The sequence below is a fragment of the Galendromus occidentalis genome, unplaced genomic scaffold (assembly GCF_000255335.2).
Source record: "Galendromus occidentalis unplaced genomic scaffold, Mocc_1.1 scf7180000077430, whole genome shotgun sequence".
Lineage (NCBI taxonomy): Eukaryota > Metazoa > Arthropoda > Arachnida > Mesostigmata > Phytoseiidae > Galendromus > Galendromus occidentalis.
This window is the reverse complement of record NW_003805418.1, coordinates 210,931-237,926: the sequence shown is the minus strand read 5'-3', so window position 1 is coordinate 237,926 and position 26,996 is coordinate 210,931. Positions and strand designations below refer to the sequence as shown.

Genomic DNA, 26,996 nt, shown 5'->3' with positions numbered 1-26,996 from the left:
GCGACGATCATTATCATTTCATTAAGCGATTCAGGGACATGCAGTTGATGTGTTCGAAGCTCACAATTTTTCCGCAGATGTGTTCCGGAACTCTCCACCTGTGACCGGAGCGCCCTCTAGTCGCGGGGTTGGCCGAGACCCTCAGCGAGCGAGCGAGAGCTGAGGGAACGACAGTCTGAACACTGAGCCAAGCCGGGAACCAAGTGCTCTCCGCTGCCTGGCGAAAAGCCGTGGCGGGAAATTCGGCGAACTGCTGTTCTGATGTTTGGCGGAGTTGAGCCGATTCGCGAGCTTTCTGTGCCGGAAGGAGCGATTGTGAAGTCGATCCAGAAGTGAAGTGTGACCCTGTGATAAACCGCCAATCGTGTTGAAATAGTTTACTCTCGGCTTTGAAGAGCCCGCCGCAATTGATTGAGCGTGAATGGAAACCGACGTTTAACATAGTTGGACTCGAGGCCGCTTCTCTCCGATGGTGGTTCGCGATCGCATACATGGGTGTGACAAAGTGATTGTGGAGTTGCACCCTTGACTGTCAAGGTTTCTCGAAAACGGAATTGCCATTGTCTGGGGTGCTATCGGAAGCTCATGGAGTATGTCATCCCTCGATCAAATCTGGCTGCTTTTCACGTTCGTCCTTAACTTCATCGCCGCCGAATTCGGCTCCGTGCCCTCGAATACCCCTGTGGTACTGTCCCAGAGCACGAGGGCTTTCCGGAACATTATCAATCAGGCCCCTGCCGACAAAGAAAAACCTTTCGGTAAGTGAAAGCGCGGAAGCACATGAAATCTCCCTCCCGGCCTCGCTGAGGGGGGTGAGACCGGAAGGAAAATGCCTTGACTTTTCGTCGCTATTGTCTTATTCGAATGAAAACTTCCATGCCTTATCTCTCCGCTCCAGTCTGGAGAATTTTCTCTGGTCCATTGACCTGTGCGGGAGAGCATCCGTCAAAAGAACGACTCGCAAAACTTTCGCGACTCGCACGTCTCGACGAAGACGTCGAGTTTATCGAAGGTCGCAATTGAGCGTCGAGTTCTCTCGGCGCCTTCCCTCAGAGTTGTTCCCGTTTTGCTTTTGATTATTATCGCAAGCAAGCAAGTCAGTCAGACAGACAGCCAGTCGGTCGGTCGGTGGAAGGGTCCAAAGCTCCGGCTTGATGCAGCCTGGCACGCAAATAGACTTTTAGGTGCCATAAGAAATGCTTAAACCACTTCATTCGAATGAGTTCTTCATCCGACAGAAGAGCAATTGCCAAACTTTGTTCAGACATCGCTTTTGTCTAATGGACTTTCTTCTTCTTCGTGCTGCGGAGCTGCTCGTCGACCAGACATACATATCAGTAGATATGGTTTCGCAGACTAGTGTCAAGGACGACGCAAGGATCGACTGTGGTTCGAGATAAGGCCAAGTTATCAGGCATAGAGAATCGTATGCACAGAATGCAGAAAGCAAAACTGAATCCCCAATGAACGTCCTCGGAGGGGACCGCCTCCCTGGAGCGCCATGCTACCCCACGTCGGCGGAAGCAACGCGTTATCAAGAGTTATGACTGAGTCTTTCGAGCGATCGGGTCAAACGGGGACTTTGAACTCGCCCCGAGCTCAAGACTCGCATATCGCAGAAGCTCGAAGCGTGCCTCATGGCTTCCTTGGCCATTCTCTCAAGCTGAGAGAGAATAAGGCTTGCTTGTTGAGGAAATTAATAATCGACTCCCTGGGCCTCCGGTGGGCTGTTTCACAAGAGCGACGTCCGTTTAAAGACACCCTTCTGTCGGTGACGCGACTTGAGGATTACGAGGAGCAACAGAAGAGACCTAGCAGGTGGCGATCTCCCTCTTAGACTCGCAGAATGCTTTGCAGTCACTTGTAGGTAGAGAAGCGAATTATTTCCATGGCCAGGGTGGCTACGCCGAATTCCTCTGGGTCAGCCACGTCCCCACTGATATCGTCTCGGATTTCGCGGCTCCTCCCAGGTTCCCCGTGATCTGATCATGATTTCTCACGTGGCTAATAGCTGCAGTGGGCCCTCGCGTTAAGAGACGACGCGACGTTCGTCCCGAGAAGACTCCCACAATAAGACTGAAGTGTTCCTTATCGGAATATACGTAACTGGCGAGATCGCTGTCGATTAGCGGATTTCGATAGATACACACCATTATCGATACCTTGCTGAAGATTGATAGGCAAATCGAGACATCAGCAGTCGAACGCGTATTGCAGAGCATCTGGTGTCGTGATTGTTTGCTTGCGAGATCGTTCTCTCAGCAAATTGGAGAAAACGGATTTGAATCGAGACAGTTGATTGAACGATCCGAGAAAACGACTCGACAGAAGTGCCGGGCTGCGAGGCACTTCGCCGCTCGTTTCCACTTACGAGATGTTCTCTGCGTTTTCCTTCGTTTCCCTCTCCGTCCCTCCCAGTTGTTTAGGATTCGTCCTGCCATTCGAGTCGTCCGACAGGCCCAACTCTCGTGATAGAGGTTCGAACTCTTTTCCCAATGAGGAATCCCTTTCGGACATCTCAGATTTATCCCATTCGCCATCAAGTCATTTCGCACTGTTTACGAGAATCCTAGCTTCCGATTTCTGGCTGACCCGTCGAATGCTGGATGCTCGATATCCTTGGCGACACGATTCCATGATTCAAGAATTCCCCGACGGAGAATGGAACGCGCTCTGTGAGCGGCTGAGCTAGTCCCACGCCTCACCCGCAGCCTCGATCAGCTTGGTATTGGTATGGATTCCCCATCAGCGCGTTGTTGCGTTCGCCAACAATTTATTCCGAGCTCAATCCACCGATCGGACCTCGAACGGTCCGAGAGAGCAGGAATTTCGACCTGATGGTTTCTGTCCTGGGAGGCATATGGTCCAAGACCCCAAATTGCACGCCACGACCGTTCTCACGACCGGTGGCGTTTGGGTATAGTCGTACAGGAGTTTAATCGCTCAGATGAGTGTTCACCTGAGTCCTTGCCGGGAAGACGCGATGACGTGTTCAAGTTCACCCGTTTCGCCTCCGTTGAGCTCGATTCCCGCTCCGGAGAGCTCTCTTGCCTTCACCTTTTTCACTTACCTTTCGCAATAAGTTTGGACTAACCCTCGTGGATATTCGTGCATGGAGTAGAGCGGGAGAAGGGATTCAAAAGCCGGGTCGTCTCTCTTGCACGAGACGGATGGCGTTTACGGCGACGCGACAGTGCGGCGTGCTTCATCCCTTGAATCTTATTAATGCAGGATAGTTCTCATAGATATTGGTCGTTCTACGCTATGGCTTCAGCGGTCGCTGCTGGGTGCCCGCCGTGAGCTCGGTACGAAGAGCAGGTCGTTCGGTCGGGCAGCCTTTCATTAGTCGAGGATGCCGATACAGGGAATAGGCTCGAATCAACAAACGTCGGCGTCGCTGCAAGACTGACAAACCGAGTTTTCGAGTTCAAAGGAGCCTTCCGCGTGGGCCGCGTTCGTTGCATCAACCAGAGCGAAAAGAGTCTTCGGGAGATCGGGAGACGCTCTGTTGGGAAGTCCGAAAGCATGCTTTCCAAAGTTGAACCTCGAAATCCGTGATAAGCAAAGTCGATTCTCGTCCTCCCCGAGAACTCCAATCGAGAGCGCATCGACCCGTTGACAAGTTTAATTCCATGACAGTTTTCCATAGGTCATCGGGAGCATCCGAATCATGCAGTCAAAAACTTACGATTCCAAACATGAACGATCCGGGAGGGGGATCCGCAGTGTCGACTTGTTTTTTGCCGACCCGGTCGACAGTCGAGTTGTCGTTGCGCAAACTTCTGTCAAATGGGGAACGGAATGATTTTCGAACTCTCGCATGGATGACTTAGAAAAGGCTCTGCACTCTCAGTTGGGCTCTCTCTGCTCTTGCATGACGAACTCTGTCCAGAGCGATTCCAATCGATTCAAATTTTCCTCGGAGCGGCGGTGGCGAGAAGAGGGAGTGGAACGAATTTAGGGTAATTCCACAATCTCTAATGCTCTGCGGCGTGATACAAAAGGAATAATTCCGAATTCAGATCTTCCAGTGATTCGCTCGTTTCTTCTTCTCCTCTTTAACTTCCTTTCGATGGCTCACTCTCATTTTCCTCGTGCTTCGTCATCCCGCCGTCGGCCCTCTCTCTTCAGCTCGACCGAGGATTTTCAGGAATTGCAGCCCAAAAACCAAACTACTAGGTGTGCATGTAGGCAAGTCCGCGAGCACACAGCGATTTCTCTCTCTTCAGCGAGTCGCTACGAGTTGCGTTGTTTTCTCCGTCGAATGTTGCGTGTGGGAACAATCGCCGCGACGCGACGCTCCGTCGAACAGTGTGTTTTTTTGCATGTCCCCAGTTGTGGATATACTTGTTGTGCAAGCTCTTCCCTCAGCCACGGCGGGGAGATTCAGAATCCGGAAGAGCGAAGGACTGTTTTTCAATCGAGCCATCGCATCGGGTCCGCGAGCTTCTCCGTTCCATCGAATTGTTCGCCGCGAAGTTTCGAATCGATGATTAATTCGCAGCATGAACAGTAATCTATGGAACCCACCGATGGTCGGGCTGCGATCCTTCCGATCGAAGACTCAGACTCGATCTTTGTTTTTGTTTTCCCTCGGACGGCTCGCTCGGCGCACCGATCCTGCGTCAAGGACCGATTGTCTCTGCGACAGACCTCGCGGTTTCCTGAGAGTATCTGTGCTGCGTTTTTGTCCGCAAGACCATGACTCTCATCCCTCCAGCCGCGCCGATTCGCGTCGAGAGATTTCTGACCTCTCGGTTTTGAGAAGCCTACAGCCGAGCAACGGAGATTGGTGAGCGGTGGAGGAACGAACGACTGGAGAGAAACGGAGGGAGACGGCGCCTCTCTTAAAAAGAATAACGCGACTGGCTCATTACGGTTTTTATTCACCTGGGGTGTTGTCCCTCGGTCGGTCGCCGCCGTTCACAGCCGTGAACGCTCGTCCGCCGGCTCCTCCGTTGGAGCTCTGAAGCTACCCCTAGCCGTTCGCCCCTTCCTCAAAGCGTCTTTCCTCACACGGCTACCGGAATGCTCTCTTGGCTTTCTTTTCTTCTGCTCGCTCATCGCCCAACGCCTCTGTCTGCCCTGCTTGCTTCCATTCAGGCTAATTTCCTCAACGGATCTTTCCTTCTCTTCACCGTCTGCCTGTCCGTCCGTTAGTCCATCGTTCGCTTTTTCATGGCGTTCGTTTCTCGGTTTTCCCCGTTCCTTGTCTCGGTCTTCCGCCTTGTCGCAGGGAGAGGAGCGGGTCTTGATCGTCCGCCTGTTCCGTGTCGGCCGACCGAACGACCCCTCAGCCTTGCCTACCTCCGTACGTGGTGAGGGGGAGAAGCGGATCCCTTCCTTGATAGTCAAGTCTGAATTCGGATCAGAAGAGCCATCTCAAAAATTTCAGTCCCGCGAATCTCCTTCTGTACTTCGAGAAGGCGTCACTACGCCCTCTCCGCAGAAGCCTTCCTACTAGCTTGCTCAGAGCGCCGACGGTCCGCTCAAGAACGGAATGCTAATGCGATTGTATGCAGGCGTTTATTTCTGTGCTCGTTACAAATACGTGCGTCCTAAGGACGAATGTCCGTCCGTCCGTCCAGATGCGGTCGCTCGCCGTCGTCGTAACGCCATCCGACTCGCGGGACAGGTGAAAACAGCTTTGTCCTTCCGTTTTCGCGAAGCTACGTCGACTCCATATGGTCGAAGGACGAGACCCTTACCACGCTCCCGTGAGGTCCACAATCGAGGGGAATAAGGTTGGAGAGTCGAGCGAGATGGTCCCTCCTCAGCTATCTGTCAAGATCGTGGAGGTCTGCTCTCTCCTTTTCGTCTTATTCAGATGAACTAAAAACGCGCTCCTGAATCGACGCTTGCTTAGCTTGTGTGACTCCAAGGGCGCGTAAGTGAGGTCTGTGTATCTAGTATCTTCGGTGCTAATAGCCGAAGGGCTCAATTACCTCCAATTAGAGGGTGACGAAGTCGCTGGCAGCGGAGGCCGCGATCGGCGCTCATGCGCGCTCGCCTGACTAGCTCAATCGCAACTTCGTTGGCTCAGCGGGAACCTGTCCCGACTCGTTGTGACTCCAGAGATCAGGTGCCTGACTTGCCGACAGGGTGTAGAACGAGGGGCGCTCTGGGGGATCCTCCGAGACGCGTCTTAAGTCGTTTCTATAAAAAAAACGGGACTTCTTCCTCAAGTGCTTCCTGGTTTTCCTTCGCAGTCTTCCGCCTCGTCCTCTCGGCCGCCGTCTCGTCGATTCAATGAGGCATGAGCAAGCGTTTAGTCGACTAATCTGCTAATAAAAATAGCAGGAGGGACTCGTGAAGGACGAATTTTCGTGCAAATTTGCGTCAGGTGGTTAGAAACTCTCGCTCCCCATGGAGCGCTTGCAGTTCGGGGCTCGGTTTCACGCGGGACAGCGGAACGCACTTCCGATACGGCGAGAGGAGAAATATGGAATCCTCAATGCCATCCCAAAATTCAGGGATGGACTTACGTACTCAGTTGCTCGAGAGGATTGGATCTCCCGACGGCAGCGGCAGTATCTTCCGAGGCTTAGCAAGTCGAAGCCGCTGGGGGCTGACCACTCCCACGTCCCATCGCCTCACCGACCGGCTGGCCCTTGGAAGCGGCGAGCAGGCGTTTCTCCAATATGGGAATGTGCCGTGTCTTGAGCTTCTCACCCGATACGACAGCCTATAGTTTTTTTTCTCTTTGTCCGGTTCCGTATGGGAAGACGGCCTTATGCCCTCTCTGTTATCAGGCGGCCAGGCCACCGTCGATGGGGAAGTGGAGGAGAAACTCTCCGAGAGGGTCAGTCAGTCAGTCGAATTTCCGGATGACTCGCTGCCGAAGCTCACCTCGACGAGTCCGAAAACAGCGACGAATCCGAGTCATCCTGATCAACTGGGAACCGAGAGAGATCCTGCGGAGATTTGAGGCTCCTTGCTATCGATGCTCAACCCCGGAAGTTCCAATGCTATATCGAGGATGATCAGTCTAGGGCCCGTCTCGGCTGATTGATGAATAATTCGCTTTGTTCTCCCATTATTTCGATAGCTCGCAGCGGATCGGATTCAGATCACAAACAAGGTGCACAACGAGTTGACGGAGACAGCAACTCACGGTCGTTTGAGGAATCTCGGACGGACGGACGGATGGAAGGCGGACCGACGGTTGGACGGACGGACGAACGGACGGGAGTATACTGGGGCTTCTACTCTGTGGGGGCTGTCGCGCGAAAATTCTCCGTAGAGGCAATTACGGTCGCTCCGGTCGTGCTTCGATGAAGCGCATCTCTCTGTAGCCAACGCGGCTCGATTCCACCAGGAGGTGAACGTCAGTCAGTCAGTCGGCCCGTCAGGCCGTCCGTCCGTCCGTCCGTCCGTCCGTCGGTTTGTCCTCTTGCCTTCTGAGAAGAGCAAAAATCACCCCAAGCGAGTGAGCAGATGAATCCCACCGAGCGATCGAGAGACGGAGAGGAAGATGTTGTCGAAAGAGACCGATAGCTGCTTACTGAGAGAATACGGAATCACACGGCTCGGAGAAAAGCGATAGAATCTCACAGAAGCACGGTATTCCATCTTCATCACGTCTGCGCTCGAAGAAGAGGAAAAAAAAGATAGCAGATTGAGAAGGACGGCGCTGTCCGGCTGGGTTCGTTGTTGCATGATTGCCTCTCCGTAACCCTCACCCTGGCGGGCTCTGGTTTGATCGCGTGGCTCCGACCCGGTGCGGTGGGTTGATAGGGCTCCGCGGTCCAGGCCGGGGTTGTCCACTTGCTCTCGTTCCTCTCCATCTGAGAAACTGTCGGTCGCCCGTTCGGCTGGAGGGTCAAGCCACCTTTGAACTTGGTTCTCCTTCTTCTTCCCACTCGTTCTAACAGTTTATCTCATATCCCTGGAGGCTTCTTCTCCCCCGAGCTCTCGCTGATAAGGGAAAAGACTTGGAAGCGCGCTCGGAAGAGAAATAGCCCCTAGGAGCTACAGATTCGCCTGGCTCGGTTTGCTGGATGGCTGAGTTTTTCTCACGTTCTGACCACGGACCACTTCTCCGACTCCTTCTAGGTACATATAACCATGGCACCTATCGTTGAACGAGTGACGGGAAGCGGGGAATTTCTTGCAATGAGAATTCCGCGTTCGGTCCGCGCGATCAATTCTTCGCGTCACACCGCGACGGTGCGGTCCGCGCGTCAATTAAAGCTCCTCCGCCGTGCGGATGGAGTCCGCGTAAAGCTGTGGGGAAGACATAATGGTCCGTCCAGTCTCGATGCTGTCGGTCGTCTTGTGAGGAAGTCTTCTTGGATAACCCTGTTCTCTTGTCGATGTTGGTCGACAGGAAATGTGTCACTTGTCACTCAATTACCGCCAAGATAGATCACTGGAGTCGAGGATACTAACCCCTCAACGTCGCTGGCCGCAGACACTCGTTCGGCTGTGCTTTTTGCAAAATTGCACTCTTTCAAACAAGCGCATTATGTTCTCGGAGTTTTAAGTAAGAGAGGCCAGGAAAAAAAACATTCGTCTGAAATGAGGCTCGTCAAGAACGCTGTCTTGGAGGGCGCTCTTCCGGGACGGCCGGAGAGGTAGGAAGCCTCTTGCGTGGTGGGGAGATCCGAGAAAATTCCGTGGCAAGGCCGAACGATTTCCGCTATACACACAAACGAGGTTGTTTAGTGTTCAGGTCGCTGAATGTTTGCGCTCCGAGTGAGAGCCGAGGAGGGTGCTCGTGACAAATTCTCGGACGTCTCTTCGGGTCCTTCCCTACGCCACCCCACCCGTCGACCCACGAGCGCCAGAGAGTAGCAGCAGCATCACTCTCCGCCGAGAGTTTCTTTGTATTCATTGTGAATATCGAGTAGCGCAGGCTGTGTGTGAGCGTGGTATGCATGCAAGCAAGCGTGCGTGCGTCCGTCCGTCCGATTGGTCGGCCATTCACGCGAACAAAGATGATATCGTGGGCTGAGCACGTTTTCTCGATGCGTTGCAAAGATCTTTTGTTTCAAAGGATTGCTTCGCGTAGAGCCCGTCTGCTGGAGAGCGGTCATTAGAGCATCTCTGTGACAGAGGAGATAATGCACTACTAATAGAATACTGAGAAGATTAAGACGAAATGTTCCGGCTACGCAGAGAGAAGAAACTTACGCCCCGGCCACTTTGTCGGGCCTGCGGTCAATCGGCGAGTAATCGAGTTCGGAGCTAAGATCCTGAACGGTGTTCGCGACAGAGTTCGGCTCGTTCTGATTTCCTCGGCACCGGCAAGAAACGACCGATTCCGAGGTCCGTGCAGGTGTCGAGGGTCTCCATCGAATCGCTGCCGAGGGGAAAAATTACACTTCTCGCCCCGCTAAGCGCTCGCAGAGGTTGTCCCGCTCAGCGTAACACGGATACGTTCCGGATTTCGATCAAATGAGGATCACCGCTCCAGAAAATTATGAATTCGATTGACTTGCGAGTCTTAGCTTCCATGCGCTACCTATGTTCAATGAGGCCACGGCACGAGCGGGTGCCTCAGACTAAGTTTCTCGATTCGATGGCTCTCATCGAGCTGGTTCTGTTCAGGACCGAATCGCAAGAGAGATGCGTTGGAGAAAATATCGATGTTCTTGATGCATCTAGGAGAGTTTCAGGAAAAGTTGCTTGTCGGATGAAGCGCTAACAGTTGTGGTTGCTGCGAGGCAATGTAATCCTCTTGGAATAGAATCAACCGCGCTTCTCCCTCCTCTCACGCGGTCGATGGATAGGCCTACCCGCGAGCCCCTCCCAACACATGTTGGGCGTTCTCTACATTCGCTTCCGCGCACGCAACTTTTCCAGGCGTTTCTACATGCGTGAACGCGCGCGATTTCGCCCCCGGGCGGGAGGAAGCGAAATCATCTCGGGCTCGAGCACCGAGATTATCGCTTCGACGAATCAATTTTTCGCTGTTTCTTGTTCTTATTCCGACTTCCTACTTCCCCATACGTGTCACGTCAGGATATTATTCACAGTTAGCCACTTCCGCGGATCCTTCGAGAATTGTCGGGCTTTGCTTCACGATTGAAGTCCGTGTCCTTTGACCCCCTTAAGGAGGTGAGCTGCGTACCTCGAAGGCCGAAGCAAATCCACGGATGTTGAGGCAGGACGGAAGAAAACTGTTGGCGCCGCCATGTCTCCTAGATGACTTGTGCACCGTCTTTCCGCTGACCGCGACCAAGCAAACCGTGGGCCAAAGTCTCCGCCTCGGCGCATAGCTGTGTATCTTCACGTACAGGCTCTTCTTTGTGCAGGCAGGGTTGTGGCAAATTCTTCGACTCGTCTTGAAAGGCATCGAACGGGAGAAAACGGTGTGTGAATCTATCAACATCGTCCTTGCTGTCTCCCCCGATCCGGGGAGGCGAGGGGACGGGTTTTTCCAATTCTCTGTCCACTGGCGTCTAGTGCTCTCGTTCCTCGATCTCTGTTGAGCGATCGAGCGGTAAAATCTGGGAACACGGAGGAGAGTTGGTGAAGAGGGACCGAGAGAGGAGAGCGCATACTGGGAAAATTGATGCAACGACGGATTTAAGTGTTCGAATAAATCTTCAAAATTCAATCGAATTCTCGAAAAATGTTCCGGCGCCCCCTGCGGACCGGTGAACACGTCCCATCTCCGCGATTCTAGCGTTGGGAGAATGAATTCACCAGAGTACCTGTTCGCGGCGAGATCACATGGTGAGTGAGGGCGCCCACGCTTCCGAATGAATTTCCGAATGAGGCTACCGAGACCGAGAAGGACACATGGGGGAGGGCCACCAGACAAGCCGATGGGGGAAGCTTGAGGGAAACGTTTTCCAACAAGTCGATGTGATACACGTAGTCCTCGTGGCATTGGGAGATCGAACGGAGAGATTCCTTGAAGTAGTAAGGGAGTTTTTCACAGACGCGTTCCTCTCCTGATTTCCTCCAATGATCATGATGAGTATTTCGTTATTTTCTTTTTGTCAATCCATCCGTTTGTCCTCACCGCAGACTGAGACAAGTCCGGATAGCAACAGAGTTCGGTGGCAGGATCAGACGGTTTGTTGTGCCATTACTGGGCTGGACAAGTCTCTACGACAGAACGAGCGAGTGAGCAGAGGAGAATTTCGAGTGTTCCCTGCTCGGGAGAAAGTTCTTGACTCCTCCAGCCAGTCCCGACTCTTGGCGCTTCACGCCTCAGGGGTCTTAGCAGGAGCGGCTATGATTCGAGCAGCGACCATGACGCACTTGCAAGCCGGCCAGTCGGCCAGCCGGCCGGCCCGCCCGCCGTACCCCGTATCGTTCGCGACGATGGAGACGAACGACAACAACAACGCCGACCTACAGACAGTGAGCCGACGAATGTACCGAGGAAGGGAATGTCCCGTTGCCGAACAGGCTTCTCGAGGGAGGAAAATGATTGTAGGGAATCACATTGCCCCTCTGTCTACCCAGCCGCTGTTTGCTTGTTTGCCAGCAGACCGTAGGAGTCGACGAAACCCTTCGGTTTCTCGATTCTCTACGGCGATGTATCATTCCCTCCGAGTCATCCAATCACAATCAGAGGGCGGTCAGTAGACGGCGAAGTGATGCACTCGAGAACCCGCTCCTTCGAATGTGCTCAAATCTAAATGACGTTCACTTGCTGTGTGGAATCCCTCGCTACCTGCGTTGATTTGGCTGGAAGCGTCGCGTCGGTTTTGAGACGCCATACTCAGAGAGTTAGCAGGGCACCCTCCAAGATTCCTACGGAACTGAATCGATAGTACACGGAGTGATCACATGTTGCCGAGGGCCTCGAGTTCCTCTCCACCGTCGCGCGTGGAATCTCTGAAGCGATGAAGTTTCACCATGGATACTCCGCCATGGTCCACGTTGAGGGCCGTCTGAGCCATGATACGTCAAGCATTGCAGAAATTATGAGCGAGGAGCTGCGCTTGCACATTCCTGTGGTTTCCTACCGAGATGAATTGGAATCGGCCGGCCGTTGACGAATCTGTTCTGCATAGTGTGCAGTGTATACGGCTCCGAAAAGCGTGGCGGCTTTCGATGGTGGAGGACGATCCCGACTCTTCCTGATTTGCTATATCGTAGCTCTCAATCGCCTATTCCCACTCCGGAGCAAATCGAGCATCCGTCCAGCCGCAAGCATACAATGATCGGAGCTTCTCGTCGCCGCTCATACATTGTTATTCTCGCGGGTCCCTAAACGACTGCACGTATGTACGTCTGAACCCGTTGCCCGTTTGGAGACGCAAGCCACAGTTGCCAAACTTTAACTCGATAGAATTCAAGACCGTTCAAGCGCGACAGTATTGTTATTACTACACAAAGTATTGTGTACGTCTGATGCAGACGGGCTTTTCCAATTCAAACTTTTGCAAGCGACGAGACGCACTCGCTCAGGAAAAGCCAATTCATTACAGCGGCGGAGGGGAGAGAGCGACCGGCGCAGCCGATGCGGCAGCGACCGATCCAATGCCTCGGAAAAAGGCCCTTGTGGAAACTATTTCATTTGCCTTACGGAAGCATGTTTTCTTTCTCTTCGCGTTTCGAAAACAATGACGTGCGCGGACCGCGGACTATCTCGCAGCGAGCAGAAATCCAAATGCGTCTATGCGTCGTCACTCGCTTCCATCACTATGGCCGCGTTCGGAATCATGTCAACCGCCTCGACGCAGCGACGCGAAGGGGCGGAAACGGCGAGCTGGGGAGCGTCCAGGGCTCGACGTACACAGGAGCTGTCCGCAGATGCAGTTCTTTATTTCCTGTCCTGATCGACAGGGCTCGCTCCGACTACACAAGACGCGGTCAATAAAAATCGACTCTAACAGAGCTGAGGTTTCCCCGGACCTACAAGGATCCACGGAGCGTTGGGAATCGAGGGGAAGACACGTAATTCTCACACGAGCTTGAGAATCCGAATGATGGAGTTGACAAGTAGATGAGTGGGTGGGTAACAGCTTGTTCATTTGGGAAAAACGCAATCGTTTCGCGATAGACCGCATCCCTCCCATTACCAATCAACTGATTATCTGGACCCTTCCCGCAAACAGAGGCCTGCACGAGGCAAAGGGAGGAAGCTCCTATTCGTTAACATTACGAGAACATTGACAGGCGGAAAAGCTCCTCCGAGTACGCGGATTCCTTTTAGTCTCTCGGCCGATCAACGACAACTTGGGTCTAAACGCGGTCGGCAGAATAAGCCAAGTGCTTCTACAGCGGGTCGGAATAGGGACGGAATAGGGAGTTGCGATATCCGTTCGCGGAGCGTGCTAGAATGCGCTGAATCAAGAGCTCCTCCCAATCGATTGCTATGTTTGTGGCCCGTTGTTGCAGAGACTGAAACCCGAAAACGTCCGTTGAGTAAAGCCGCTTTCGGGAGGCCGCACAACATATGTTCGAGGCGTCAGGGGCATGAAAAATTCCACGGAACGGCAAACTCTTTATGAGCAAGTTACCGAAGTCGGCGTCACTTTGCGGGTAGAGCTGAATAACTACAACTGTGACGGGATCCCACGGCAACCAGTGACACTCTCGCTTCCCTTGACATTCGTATTCGGAAATCACTAGGCCGGTCGAGTCTGTTCGAGCTTCATGCGATGCGCCTTGACATGAGCCATCGAAGGGGAAGCGGATTCTCATGCTTCAATGCTTTCCAACCTGCTCAACCCGCCAATGTAAACAGGTCGCTCTCGGAGGATTCCTGAGGAAACTGAATATCCTCGACCGGAACCGTTTCTCGAGACGGATTTTCTGCGGATCGCTTGTAATGGACCGACTCTGCGTATACAGTAGAACCTGGATTCGAGGGACTCGAAGGGAGCGGTCGAAAGGGTCCGGTGTATCTGGAGTCCGTTTTATCCGAAGATGGGCTCTGAATCGCAATGAAATGTGAAAATAATCGTGATCCCCGTTGCAGCCTTGCCCGCGACGCGCCTAAAGACGAGGAGCTCTGCAAATCGTCCAATTCAAGGGTATCGCTTCCGAATTCCCTTTTTGCAAGAGTAAACGCGTCATAACAAGCGATTCGATCAGCATGGGAGGAGATGGAATCGGGGCCTCAAAATCGGTTTGTCATATCCGATAGTCCGTTATTTGGTCGGCTATAGCCGAGTCACTCAACATTGAAGATCCCGACGGTTTTTCCGGGACTGAAAGATCGGTCTTCTGCAACCGAGTGTCTGGGATATTTGGGTCCATTATAACGAGGTTCTACTGTAGTGCATTTCTCCAACTCCTTCATAAGAGAATCACGGACGACGAGTAAGGCTAGGTGGACAACGGTAGATGGCGGACGGTAGGAAAGTCGGATAATTGCCTCCTCTGTCTCCAAGCATCCAATGGGGTCCGGAGCACTCGATGTTATTCCATCATTTTGTCCGCTTCCCATCCAATTACTCTCCTGTGCTTTCAAGTTGCTGCGCGCCATCATAGACGTAAGGACCGAGTGACCTCGCTTTAGATTCCGTCGTCAGATCTGTGCTCTCACAACATGGACGGCTCCCCATAGTTTGAGGAAATCGAATATGCTCACTCAGTTGAGACCTTCAATGCAGTCGAGACTAGAAGATTCTGCTGGTCGCCCCTGTCCTTTCAGCTCCCTCATCTCCCCCGAGGGGTCAGTGTATAAGACCCCCATCACCATGGGGCACGGCGGGGTATCGTCTTCATATACCTTAGGAAACGCGCGGCTCGTACCAGAATACGTCCGTCATCATCACCGAATTTCTGTAATGGTGATCGAAATCTGAATTATGACTTTATTGAATTATGATTCTGACTTCCCTCGCGCCGACGAAGCCAATAAAATCAATCGGATTACTTCCGCGGAAAATAACCTGAACGAATGAGCGGGCTACCGGGGTACTTTGAATCGTAGACGGCACTGTGATTATAGAGGGGAAACTCCTAGAAACGCGGGACCACGAACTTATCAGAAACCGACAAGAGCATATATGAACCTCCCTAATTAAATCGTCCTAATGAGAATTTATTTGGCAAGCTACTTAGAACCGGAGTGCTTATCGATCGACAGGACTCGGTCTCGTTCCCCTGATAAGAAACCTCCGGAGCAGGTCCTCGCATGTGAGACTTCTGAATTCTCGACGAGAAACCACGATCCTGTGTTGATGCTCGCCGACTTGAGACGCGCTTCAGCCGCTCCAGAATCCCTCTCCTGCTAGAATACTTCTTCGATCCGTTTTGCAACTTCCGAGCCTTGTTGACAGATCCTGAAGGGTGCGAGCGGAATAATCCTCATCGGCAGCAATCCCCTGAGGGAATTCACGGACTCCGAGCCGACCAATGCCAAGCATCGCATCCTCGACCTGAAAACTGGGTTGAGCTCTGAGCGCTCCGAATTGAATTCGCGTGTACGGGGATCGTTTCTCAGTTCTATGATTCAGACATCGATCCGTGGATCGAGCCGTTCGGGGAAGAAGGAAGTGTTTAGGAGGGCGGATACCCGAGAGCGACACAATCGAGCCATCGAGTCTGACGCATTTCATCTTAGCAATTCGTGGCTGAAGCATAGCGTTGCGCCGATCGGGAGGGTCGAGAGGTTTCGCTCGCGACCGGAATCGGACAGTCGGCCGCGACTGATAAATCCAAGGTCCACATCCCCAGGTATCCAGCACTCGGTTTTAATTTTTCATCGGACTCATTGGACGTTTTCTATGCAGCCGACATGATCACTGACTGAGTGTTTCTTGCGCCGCGCCGTCTTGTTCATCTTTCTTAGCGCAGTCGGAAGCGACCATCCGACGACATTGACATCTTTTTTTCGGCTGAGCAAGCGAATTCGTGTTGAGGGATGCGTTTGTAATGAAGTCACAAAAGTTTCCGTTTCAAATTAATATCCATTAGTTCCCTCCGCGGCCAGAACGCTGATACTCTGGAGAACACGATGCTCTTAATTTCCTCCTCCGACAGCTCGCTGGGCTAGCGAGCCTCAGCAGCCGCCGGGACAACGAGTACAGCGGAAAACCCACGGCTTTGATACTCTCTCCCCAACGTGCTCCCTCTGATAGTTTTTGGGACACCAAAACTATCTAGAGTCGGAGTATCGGCCGCCAGAAACATTGGTCGGCCGTCGAGTCAGCGAGTATCGCGACGCAATCGATTGACTGCGTACAATGTCGGAGCTTGGCTCCGAAGTGTACCCGAAGCCTTCTGTCCTGGAAAGCTACACCAGGGCAGTGAAACGCAACTTTTGCATTTGTCACAAAGAATTCTATCATTTCAGCGTCTATCACGTACACGGCCGTTGTTCGGGGTAAGGTGGCTCTGCCGTGCAACATAGAGCCACCTACGGCAGGCGACGAAGTAGTTCTCGTCCTCTGGTACAAGGTACGTCGTTTCGCTACGTACAATAAAAATATTTTTAGCAGCTCCACCGAATCTCTTCCGCGTGGCCACATTTGTCAATGCGAGAAACACCACGGGAGTTCTGTGGCCGTCCTTCTTCGGGAGCTGCTTTTTCCGCGCCCGAGGAGGCGAGCTCCTCCTCTTCGCGCAGAGTTTCCTGGAACGTCCGCAGGCTGAACCTTTGAAAGCTCCGAGGCGAAAAACCTGAGAACAAGCCATGGCGACCCCGACTCGTAGGTTTCGAATGCGCTACAAGAGGAGATTACGATATTTAAAAATCATTTCAAACTCGTTGTCTGGTCCCAGGATGATATCCCAGCTCCGATATTCACTTTGGACGCCCGTCGAGGGGATTTGGACCGGGCGCCGCAATCTACTCTCAGTGATCTCGGCAAACGAGCCTTCTTCAATATGGCTAACAAACCAGCTTTCCTGCAAATTGACCCTGTCCATGAGAACGATGCCGGAGAGTATCGTTGCAGGGTGGATTTCAAGAGAGCGCGGAGTATCAATACCGTCATCAATCTCAGAGTAATCGGTAAGTTCGCTTCGATCGACTCTGCGGTGAGCGCTTTGCGAATGCACGTATCGTTTTCTGACGAATAGACAAAAGAATCCCCGCTCGCCCGCATGTCGTTCTTTATTGTCCCCGTCTGGCTTCTGTGCATTCTTCCCCAAGCGGGATTAACTTCCCCGCTTCGCGCTCTGCTCGGATGTATTACGGGATGCCAAAACCGACGTTGTTTTTTCCCCGTCCGAATTCCATACCGGCTGGCGGTTCCGACCGTGCGGTTGCATGGCACGCCCGATGGGAAGCCGGTGACTGCAGTTGTCAATAGACATATTGTTTCAGTGCCCTCGGGAGAACCGGTGATCGTCGATGAGGAGGGATCGTCGAGACTCAGGGGACTCGTAGGTCCTTTCAACGAAGGCGACCCTCTGGTATTAGTGTGTCAATCTGAACAGGGTGAGTTGGATCTGTACCTGTGTTTATTCCCTCGCCCCTCGTCTCGAGTGTCCCCGAACGGGAGACCTCCAAACTTTTCGAACCGGAATGGCTGGGTCCACAATACGAACAGCTGTAGATGCGTAGCCGTATCATCGCTGTGGACAAACCCCGAATCGAGGCGAATGTTACTTGACGCACTCGCTGTGTGTGTTTTCCCTCGTGGAGAATCAGGAAAGGCAGAAGAAGTTCGCTCCCGAGTTCTTCTCCAAATTCTCCGCGTAGTCTGAATGAGAATCTGTCCGAACAACCGGCAGCAGCAGGTTATATGCAAATCCAACATTTTTGATCATTCGCTGCTCCTCGGTCTCCTCGCTTCCTCCTCCAGATCCTAATTCTGCCGCTAAGGCGGGTACTCTCACAGAGGCTCTTAGGTGAGGGGTTAAGCTGACTGACAGCGAGTCTTCCGCAGGCAAGCCACGGCCTTCGGTCACGTGGTGGAAAGATTATCGGCTCATCGACGAGTCTTATTTCTACGACGCCGAGGACAATCTAGTAAAGAACGTGCTGGAAATCGAAGCCTTGACGAGAGATGATCTGCTCTCTGTGATCGTCTGCCAAGCATCGAACAACAACATCACCGTACCGAATCCAGTGTCTGTAACTCTCGATCTGAATCGTAAGTGATTTCATCGACGTCATATCTGAGTTCAAATGGGCTTATTTTGATGAACTAAATTCAGTGTTCCCGCTCTTATTACTTAAGTATACCGGGGCCTATATTCCTCCGGGGTAAGTCGGATCCCATTCCACAGTACGTAGCAGACGAGGGCGGAGGGTTTAGTGGATTTTACCGGGTCGGAACGCCATGAGTTCGACGGCGAGTCTTCCTTCGCGAATAGATTCCCCCGATACTATGTATCTCGGAGTTCCACGAAGAGGTCCCCGCGCTCCGATCGTACGCTGCTCCGGTCTCTAATGAATCGGCTCAGATCGCTGCCGAAGCCGTTCATTCGACAATTGTGTCCGAATGTATTCGAGCTCCTACGAGTCGAGTTGTCGAGCCGGTGGCCCTTTAGTGCACTTGTCTTGAGGCATTCCAGATAGACACGGATGACCGAGTTGTCGGCGACAGCGGCGGCGACGTCAAGAAGGCGAACTCCATGCGACGTCGCATAATAATTTACATAAAAGGCTCGCTGTAGGAAACAATAGAAAATTCACAATGCGCAAAGCTAGCATGTCAAGTCGCTGGGCTCATCTTGATTTCGGAACAGACGGGTCCAACGAGCCCGACGAGGGATATTTCGCTTGTCTCGGAGTCCGAGTTGCCTGATTACGAAACTCGTCGCAAAATTTCGTCGAGAAATTCGATATGAAACCGTAGAATGTCAACTGTTCTCGCAGCGGAAGTCGTCAGCGAAGCTCGGAAGCAGTACTTGCGAACGCTCTGCTTGCAGTGAAGCCACTCGACGTCACAATAGAACATCCACCATCTCATCTTTCTGCCAATCAACAAGTCTTGCTGAGATGCACATCTTCGGGCTCTCGGCCAGCTGCGAAACTAAGTTGGTGGATGAACGGACGACAACTGAAACCAGCCCGGGAGGATGAGGCCAGTCTCAAGAGCAGCTCTAGTGTACTCATGCTCACGCCTTCCGCCGAAGATAACGGTAATTGACTATTGGCCGACTCATTCGCTAGCCAAGTGGCCGCCGCCGACGAAGTGAATCACTCGCCCGTTCTGTGTATGTTAAGGAGGAAGGTCGAGGACTCGTCTTTGACTTGATTTTTTTCATATCAGGCAAGATGATATCCTGCCGAGCCGAGAACGCTCTAATCCCCGGCAGCGCTTTGGAGCATGGTCTTCGACTCGACGTCCACTGTAAGTTTAGAGCTATGAGGAATATGAATTAGCCATATTGGAAGGTCGTCGCGCGCCGTGACGGCCGAGAATCGACAGTTTCTGCGCCGTCCGCTCGTTCCATCGACTCAGCAGGTGACCATTGAGCTGCCGAGCTGCGAGCGACGTGATCATCGCCTCTCCGATATCTACTGTAGTATCTCTAGGTCTAATAAAGGGGGGTGTGGTCTTCCTTGGCTCCAGTTGAGGGAAGCGTCGGCTAGTTGCCTCGCACGCCAAGGGCACAGAGCAGCAACTGCTATCGCCTTCGACCGATAGTGGCAGATAAGGCTAATTGACATGTACGCTCGATACGAAGCCCAGGGATGAGCCGAAACAACGATGTCGACGACGAAAAAGAAAAAGACGACCGCGGCGACGACAACAGCAGCAGCAGCAGCGGCCATGGGAGGTGATGCGGGAAACCGCGGGACGCAGGGGAACCGGAGGAGATAACCGCATCGACATCCACCCCTTTCGGTTTAATGAGTCAGCTGTGAAACATAGATGACACTCATCGGCCTAAAACGTGGCCCCGCGAACGTGCCGAGCCCGGCACACGGAGAAATCCGCAGATTCCAGACGGCACGGCGCGGCGTTACTTGAGCGCGACGCAGACCTCTCAAACTGAATTACGTACGGCCGAGAATCTTAGTCCGTACGGTACCACATTGCTAGCAGATTAAGAAAAAAACGCATTCATATATGCTCGACAGATCCTCCGCAAGCGTCGCTTGAACTGGCAAGTTACATCAATCCTGACGATATTCGGGAACAAATGGATATACGCTTGACTTGCCACGTCAACGCTAATCCTCAACCCGCTAATGTCACGTGGTTGTTCGAAGGTAGTGTCATTTTTCGACTTTCGATCAGGTGCTCAGTGCTTTTTTTCCTCAATGAAGAAATACGAAAATATTCCCCGTCTCCAGGCGATCGTCTCCGCACGGATTTACTTCCGCGAGTGATACAGAGCTCAACGGGAATTTTGATTCGACGCATTCAGCGAGTTCATCGCGGGAGGTATATGTGTCAGGCCGAAAACTCGCAGGGCAGAGGAACGAGCAATGAGATTTATTTAAAGCTTAAGTGTAAGTCCTCTGAACTGTTGCCTGTAAACTTCTTTAGGCTCTCGGTTTTCTGAGCTCACCTTCGAAGGCGCCGCTTTTTCGGTTTGTTCGTCGCTCGTCCCGGGTTGTTTGTTCGTATATGCTCCGTAGACGCGCCGTTCGCCAACGTGGTGGAAACCACATGCGCGAAAACATCGGAATTCAAATCCGAGCTCTTTCCGCAGTTTCGCCGCTTTGCAAATCGAAACAACGTCTGGCGTACGGTGTTCCGTCGGAGGGTGAAGTCAGCGTCCTGTGTGACGTCGAAGCTGATCCTGATGACCTGGTCTACTACTGGGCGTTCAACTCCACTGTCACCGGGCGAGTACACAACCTCTCCGTAGCGGATAACACACGGAATGTCTACACGTACAAGGTAAACTAACTGGGAAGGCTTTGCAAACACTGCCTCCTCGGGACAGATCGTCTCGACCGTCTCCCGAGAAGCTTCCCGTCTAGACGCCCAGAGGATCTGCTATCACGTTCTAACGAAGGCCGCAAAAGCTGCCGATCGCCGAAAATTAAAGACACCAGCGATTCCAGGTGTCGAATCTCCAAGTCAGCTACGGAACGCTGCTTTGCTGGGCGAAGAACCCCATCGGATTACAGCGAGATCCTTGTCGATATCGGATCGTCCCGGCAGGTAAGTTCGGCTAGCTTTCGTTCTTATGTCGAGACGCATCCCATCCCTGAGTTAAGGATCCATCATCACTTCGATGAGCGCGATGGCAGGCTCCAGCCGGATGGAAGATTCGATCACCCCAGCCCAGAGTGTCGCTGCCTTCTTGGGACTCAGTTTTTTTTGCTTCCGATGTCCCGCCCATAATCTCTTATTTCTTCGAAGTCATTCTGATAATTAGCTCTTGGAAAAACTATTGCAGGGCCCCCGGATCCCTTGGTGAACTGCACGCAAACCAACGCCACATCTTCCAGCATCACATTGAAGTGCTACGAAGGAACGTGGGACGGAGGACTCCGGCCGCTAAGCTTCTACGCGCAGGTTCGTTTCGGGCCCATGTCTCATATCTTTCTATTTGCGGGTCTCGTCTTGATTCTCTGAATTCCAATCGCGTGGAATGACTCCGCATTTGTCACTTGTTAGCTCGGCTGCGACGCGCGAGGGAACGTCTCAGAGACCTCTCTTCGGGAAGATCGATGCTCCCTGCGACTCGCAGACTGTGAGGAATAAGATCGTGTGTTCGAGCGGGACGATGCCGCGGATACCCGAAGATTCCTCTCCGCTCGTTGCTAATCCTCTCACGTGTTAGCCGTGCGCTGGGGGAGAAACCCGGGAGATCATCGAAATTCCTGGGTTCTCCATCCCGACACTCCGGCAAGGATCAGCTGTCTCCCTCCGATTTCAGTTTTGACACCATACGAATGAATATGAGTGCGGTCTCACTCCTCCCGTGAATGCGGGACAAGTACATAGACGAGCCATTTGTCGAGGGAATAAGCGGCGGCCCGTCCATGACGATGACTCAAGAGTCGGATAACGTCTTCGTCATTATTATGCGATCCTGGCGGGTTGACGAGGATATATGTTTGTACCGCGCAAGTTCGCTGCAAGCGACACTCGACTGACTGAGAGAGCCGAGCCCCCGTGCCCTCGATTACGGTACGCGAGGGCGTCGGACGGAACTGCGATAACCATGACGAAATAACTCAGTTCTGTACTTTCGTCTAACAACAGGTGTACGACGTGGAATCCGGTCAGATGGTGGCGAACACGTCACATCATACATCCCCAGAGAACATCTCCATATCCCGCTTGCCGACAGGTAGTTCTTTCCGAGTCACTGTGTTCGCCGTCAATGTAAAAGGTGTCAGCGCTCCGCACGTGATCATGGCACAGACGATGCGGATCGCTGAAAAGTATATCGGTGAGTGGAGGATCAAAGAAAATCGCTGACAACGCTTCCGCAGACAGACTCTTCACGAAACAAGTTCCAGGCTCTGCGTTCGCGAGGGCGTTGACGGAAATTCGCGATTCCGCCGGACGGCCGGGCGAAAAAGGAACTTCGAAGCATATCGACAGCAATTCGCTCACCATTTCGACAACATTTTCCGTATTGCAGATCATGAGGTGATATTAGACATGAACCCCATCCTACTAGGCATAGCGATAGCTGTGCCGATCGCGTCTGCGATATTCTTCATTGCCCTGAGAACAAACTGCGCCCTCAAAAGTGAGTATGGGTCGGATTTGATTCGTTCGATAGCGAACGCGATGGAATATGCCGAAACCTGATCGAATTCCCACTCAACCCGGATCTTGTTTCCAGCGTTACAAGTATTGTCAGAAGATAAAGTCAATGTTCCGAGAGAGAGGTGAGTTGTAGGACAATAGTCGTCGGAGGACACAATGAATCGCTATCGGTCCTCTCTGTATGGCCCGTATATTCGGAAGAATGGGAAACATCGCTTCGCATGAGACACTGACTCTCTCGAAATCGACAGAGACTTGGATGAAGAGGATCAGCTCAAAAAACTCACTGATCGTGATCCTGGCCGGAGAGAATCCATCCATACCGTGCCCTGTCAACTCAGAAGTCCCGACATAATACCCCACTTGACTCCTCCACAGGACCACAGGCGTCAGCGAGGTCAGTTTTTCGAATAACGTGGATGGGGGGACTCGTCCGGGTCGGGTGGGCCCGAGCATTGAATGAGCGAATAATCTGTTTTTTCCCCCCGCAGCCAGTTTATGCGGTCCGCATCCCGAATCCCCGTCGGTGCATCTCTACTACACGAACATCCCGGCAGTTCCTACGGTCGAGTACGGGGTTCCGTCGTCGTCGTCCTCGTATAACAACTACGAATCCCCCATCTACCAGCGGCCCATGTCGCTGCAAAGACGACAGTCCCTCTATTACCAAAAGTCGATGGTGGACCTCCACAACGTAAGTCCGTCGGTGTTGTAGCGCGGCGGCGACGCATTTCGAATTGAATCACGAACCGAAAGAGGAAAAAAAAAGACGGCACCCTGATTTTTCGTTCACAGGCGTATCTCTACGATAGTCCCATCACGACCCGCCGAGTGAGTGGATCGTCGAACGCATACAACACATTGCCGCTCCGGAGAGAGCTCCTGAAAAGCGAATACTACTTGGAGCTGACAGACGAGAACGTCGAAAGTTCTGTATAGCAGGAGCTCAGCGGGGAGGAGAGCTCCCCGGACGAACTTCCCAAGCGTCAGGAAACAAAGAAACCCCTCCTGACCCTAGTCCGGGTTTGAAGTTGACAACTCACTCCTCTCCGTTGCTTGATGTGATTTGAATTTCAGCAGGAGGCGACAATCCGCGAATCGATTTTCAGGATTTGTTTTCGCGAGGGCCTGAATGGATTCGCTCACCATATCATTGGATCGCTGTCACCGCCGCGGCTGGATATGTTTGCCGCGGATCTATTGTCCATGTATTGGTTTCGGGGAAATCACCCGCAAGAATCCGCATAGAAATTCTCATGAGCAAACATGTACTTTCACATAACTGTACAGCAACTGTTCTCGTTCCCGCGCGTGTGTATGTTGGTTCCACGCGGGCGAACTACTGCCATTTGTTTGATAAGCGCTTAGGTTTCTCTGATTCGCGCCCCGTTCGCCTCTAAGAGGATTTCGTCGTCGCCGTCGTCGTCGCTGCTGCTGCTGCTCGGCGATTAATGCGATAATCGTGGATGGACTTCCGAAGAGATGTTTCAATCTATTTTTCTACTTGGTGCGAATCGCGGTGAGGCCGTCGAAGAGCTCGACCCTTCGGGCCGATCGATATTTCCGATTCTGGCGACAAATCAAAGGGACCGATGTTTTGATGACGAGACCATTGGAGAGGGATATGCATAAGATAGTACAATTCCCTGTGAATAAAGTTGAGAATTCCTTTGTGAAGAAAGCCGCCGTATTTTCTCTCCGTGACGGAAACGGATCAGGGAGATTCGCAGGGACGGGATGCTCGGCTCCATGGGATAATTACCGCTTCCGAAATAGGTACGTCATTCTCAGAGATCATACCTTATTCTGTTATTTTGAAACGACGGGCCTCGTCGTCGCATGACCGTGCAGCCAAGATGCACAATACAGTCGTGCGATGTTTGCATTGTTCTCGGGTCTCATGAGGGATCATTTGCTCGAATCGGAGATGACATCCCATCACTACGCAGCGACTACTAAGAGCCAGACCGGCCGGGCGCTTAACTGGTCTGGCGGCATTCTTGGCCGACAGTCAAGCTCAATCGGGTCTGCCCTTACGTCATCTTATCCTCCGAAGACTCGCTTTGATTTACTCCATTTTCGTATGGTCCCGAATAGTGGTCAGTCGACCCCAATCATCTTTGACTCGGTTTCTCTTATGTTAGCACTGCACACACACACACACACTTACAGGCAGATGGAGCAACGAACAAACACTGGGGACGAGACTGAAAGGAGGCACCTTGTGGATGTCCTCTCTCGTTTGCTCTCCTGATTGAAGGCTCACAAGTTTCATCGTTAGCTCCGCCGAGCAGTTGCGGAGGCGCATGTGAGGAGTGCATCAAACAGTTGGTAGGAGCGGTACGCCGCTGTCGGCGATACAACACTTGCATCGGAACGCACTCGCCACGGAATCCACAGAAATTCCTGGAGTAGGATAGAAACACACCAACCGTCGGGAGTGAGTCGACTTCGCGCTTCGGACGGAGATTTATCTCACGTTGCTCGCCGCGGAATTCTTTGAAGAGCTTTTAAGGTGAAACAGTGCGCGAACGAGAATTTTGAGCTCTCGTTCCAGACGATGGAAATTCTCCGTGTGGTTCGTTTCAAAACTTCATCCAATCGGAAGCAAGAAGCATATGTTTTTTGGAGCGTACAGCGGAGCTTGTCCTTCAAGTGCGAGCTTCTCCCTAAGCCCTCCGACGAAACTCTCTCGGATTCCAGATCTACGTTTCGAGGAGATCGGCCGACGGAGCACGGTCTATTTTTTCGTTTAGATCCTTTTCTACGTCTTGTCGATATTTTTTGTGTTACCACATACCAAATACCTCTCCGATGGGTCTTCAAAAATTCGGGAAACAAATAGGACGCGAAGACGCATCCGGGACGCTTCACTGGGTTTTTCAGTCCGACGCGCTCGGCGGCTTCAGCGAACGAAATCCAGCAATCGAGTGGTGTGATGTGGAGCTCTCGGAGCAACCGACGCAACATCTTTCGGCACTCTTGCGGAGGGCGATAAAAAAGAGCAAATGAAGCTTGGATCGAGGTCAACAATGCTTTCCGGACAGCGGTGAATAGATTTTCCGAGTCTTCTGACTGAGTCCGTGCGCAAGCGAATTTGGAGCGAAAATCCAAATGGACTCCCGCCGGTGGAGAAGACTCTTCCCTGCTACCGCTCCCCGAATCTGGGACGAAACACCGAGTTCATTTTCTCCGGAAAGCATCCCTGTCCAAGTGAAACTTATCATCGCAGACGCACAGAAGGCGTTCCAGCGTGGCTTCGGGGAACGGGTTCCGATGTATAGAGGATTTCCCCGACCGCTGCGCAAAAAGAGGGCCCGTCGCAATGGTTGCGAGCGGAACGAGCAAGCTCCCGGGTCATCGACAACGGGTCTAGCAGAGAAAACTCAGAACTCGCGCTCTGGCTCCGAGGCTCGAACTTAATCCTTCTTTCCCTTCCAGCCCTCGGTATCCGCGAAAGCGATCCATTACCCCATTACACGGAATTGGTTCCATTTGAATCCATTCCTTACTCGTCTACGATCCGATAGAACGCCCTCGTCTTCGAGTCTCGCGGTCGCGCGATTTCACAGAGGATCATCGAAGTTCCGGTGCTGTCCAGCCTCAATTTTCAGCTCTCATTGGTCGGACGTGAATCTACATACAATCGAGTGGCGACGGGCACATTCGCCATAGAAGGCTTTGTATATAGCAGCGTATGTCGTCTTCGGAAATATCTGTCGTCGACGAACAGCAGAAATGGTAGAAACTATAACAGTAAGCTAGGGGGAGAGCAACGGAGAGTCCATCAGAGGATGAGAGGGAAATCTACTCCAAACAAGCTCTGGGGGCGGTTTTCACCTACCCGGTGCGCGCCGTGTAGGCCCATCCGTAAGGTCGCTCCCATGGCTGACCGTTCGTTCCTAACGTCCCGCCGTACGCGCTGGTCGTCTGATCCCTTGTGCCTCCGTTTTCTATGTACCTTTTCTGCAGGCCGGTCGACTAACGCATAACAAATGAGCAGCGATTCGCAGATTAATTGCCGACCATCGATTGCCGATACGCCCGCAGCAGCAGCAGCGGCAGCGGCAGTTCGAAAGCGCGGACAAACGGAAAGAACGGCGCCGGTACGCTCACCCAACTTTTCACGAGTCGTCCGCTAATTGTGCCAACAACAGCAACATCTTCCCAACGCCTTTAATTGAAGTAGACCTACAGGATGCAGCTCAGTAGATCGGACAAATGGATTGAGCCTGCAACTCAGTCAGATAAACAGCGAAATTACTGCCGGAGGGGGAGACGCGCACGATTTGTCGAAGCTGCGCCGCCGTCGTCGACTGCGGCTGCGACATCGGCGCGAAATGGATCGCACCTCGAACTCCCAACTATCGACTCTGGCCGTCGTCCAGGTATTCTCTCGCTCGATGCCCGTCGCGCCGAAGACCTCGTTCCCTCAAAAAGATTCGCGAGATCTGCATCAGAAGCGCCGCGCTGGAGCTCTGAAGCTTCGGA

General features: G+C 52.6%; 1 protein-coding gene across 1 annotated transcript; it reads left to right on the top strand.

The window, feature by feature from the left end:
- The first annotated feature begins 592 nt into the window (after window positions 1-592).
- On the top strand, window positions 593-23,444 carry LOC100904511 (hemicentin-1). Its single transcript, XM_029111296.1, has 18 exons — window positions 593-758; window positions 16,217-16,320; window positions 16,645-16,876; window positions 17,192-17,305; window positions 17,757-17,963; window positions 18,745-18,957; window positions 19,089-19,169; window positions 19,904-20,035; window positions 20,120-20,278; window positions 20,482-20,672; window positions 20,840-20,939; window positions 21,178-21,296; window positions 21,990-22,179; window positions 22,375-22,485; window positions 22,582-22,627; window positions 22,757-22,902; window positions 22,997-23,199; window positions 23,301-23,444. The coding sequence occupies exons 1-18, from the start codon at window positions 593-595 to the stop codon at window positions 23,442-23,444; spliced, it is 2,658 nt and encodes an 885-aa protein (XP_028967129.1).
- Window positions 23,445-26,996: the final 3,552 nt, after the last annotated feature.

Bases quoted from the DNA above. Each gene is read 5' to 3' on its own strand.
- LOC100904511 (XM_029111296.1), top strand. From the start codon at position 593: ATGTCATCCCTCGATCAAATCTGGCTGCTTTTCACGTTCGTCCTTAAC. The intron at 759-16,216 runs GTAAGTGAAAGC...CTATCATTTCAG, and splicing joins CGACAAAGAAAAACCTTTCG to CGTCTATCACGTACACGGCC. The intron at 22,628-22,756 runs GTGAGTTGTAGG...CGAAATCGACAG, and splicing joins GTCAATGTTCCGAGAGAGAG to AGACTTGGATGAAGAGGATC.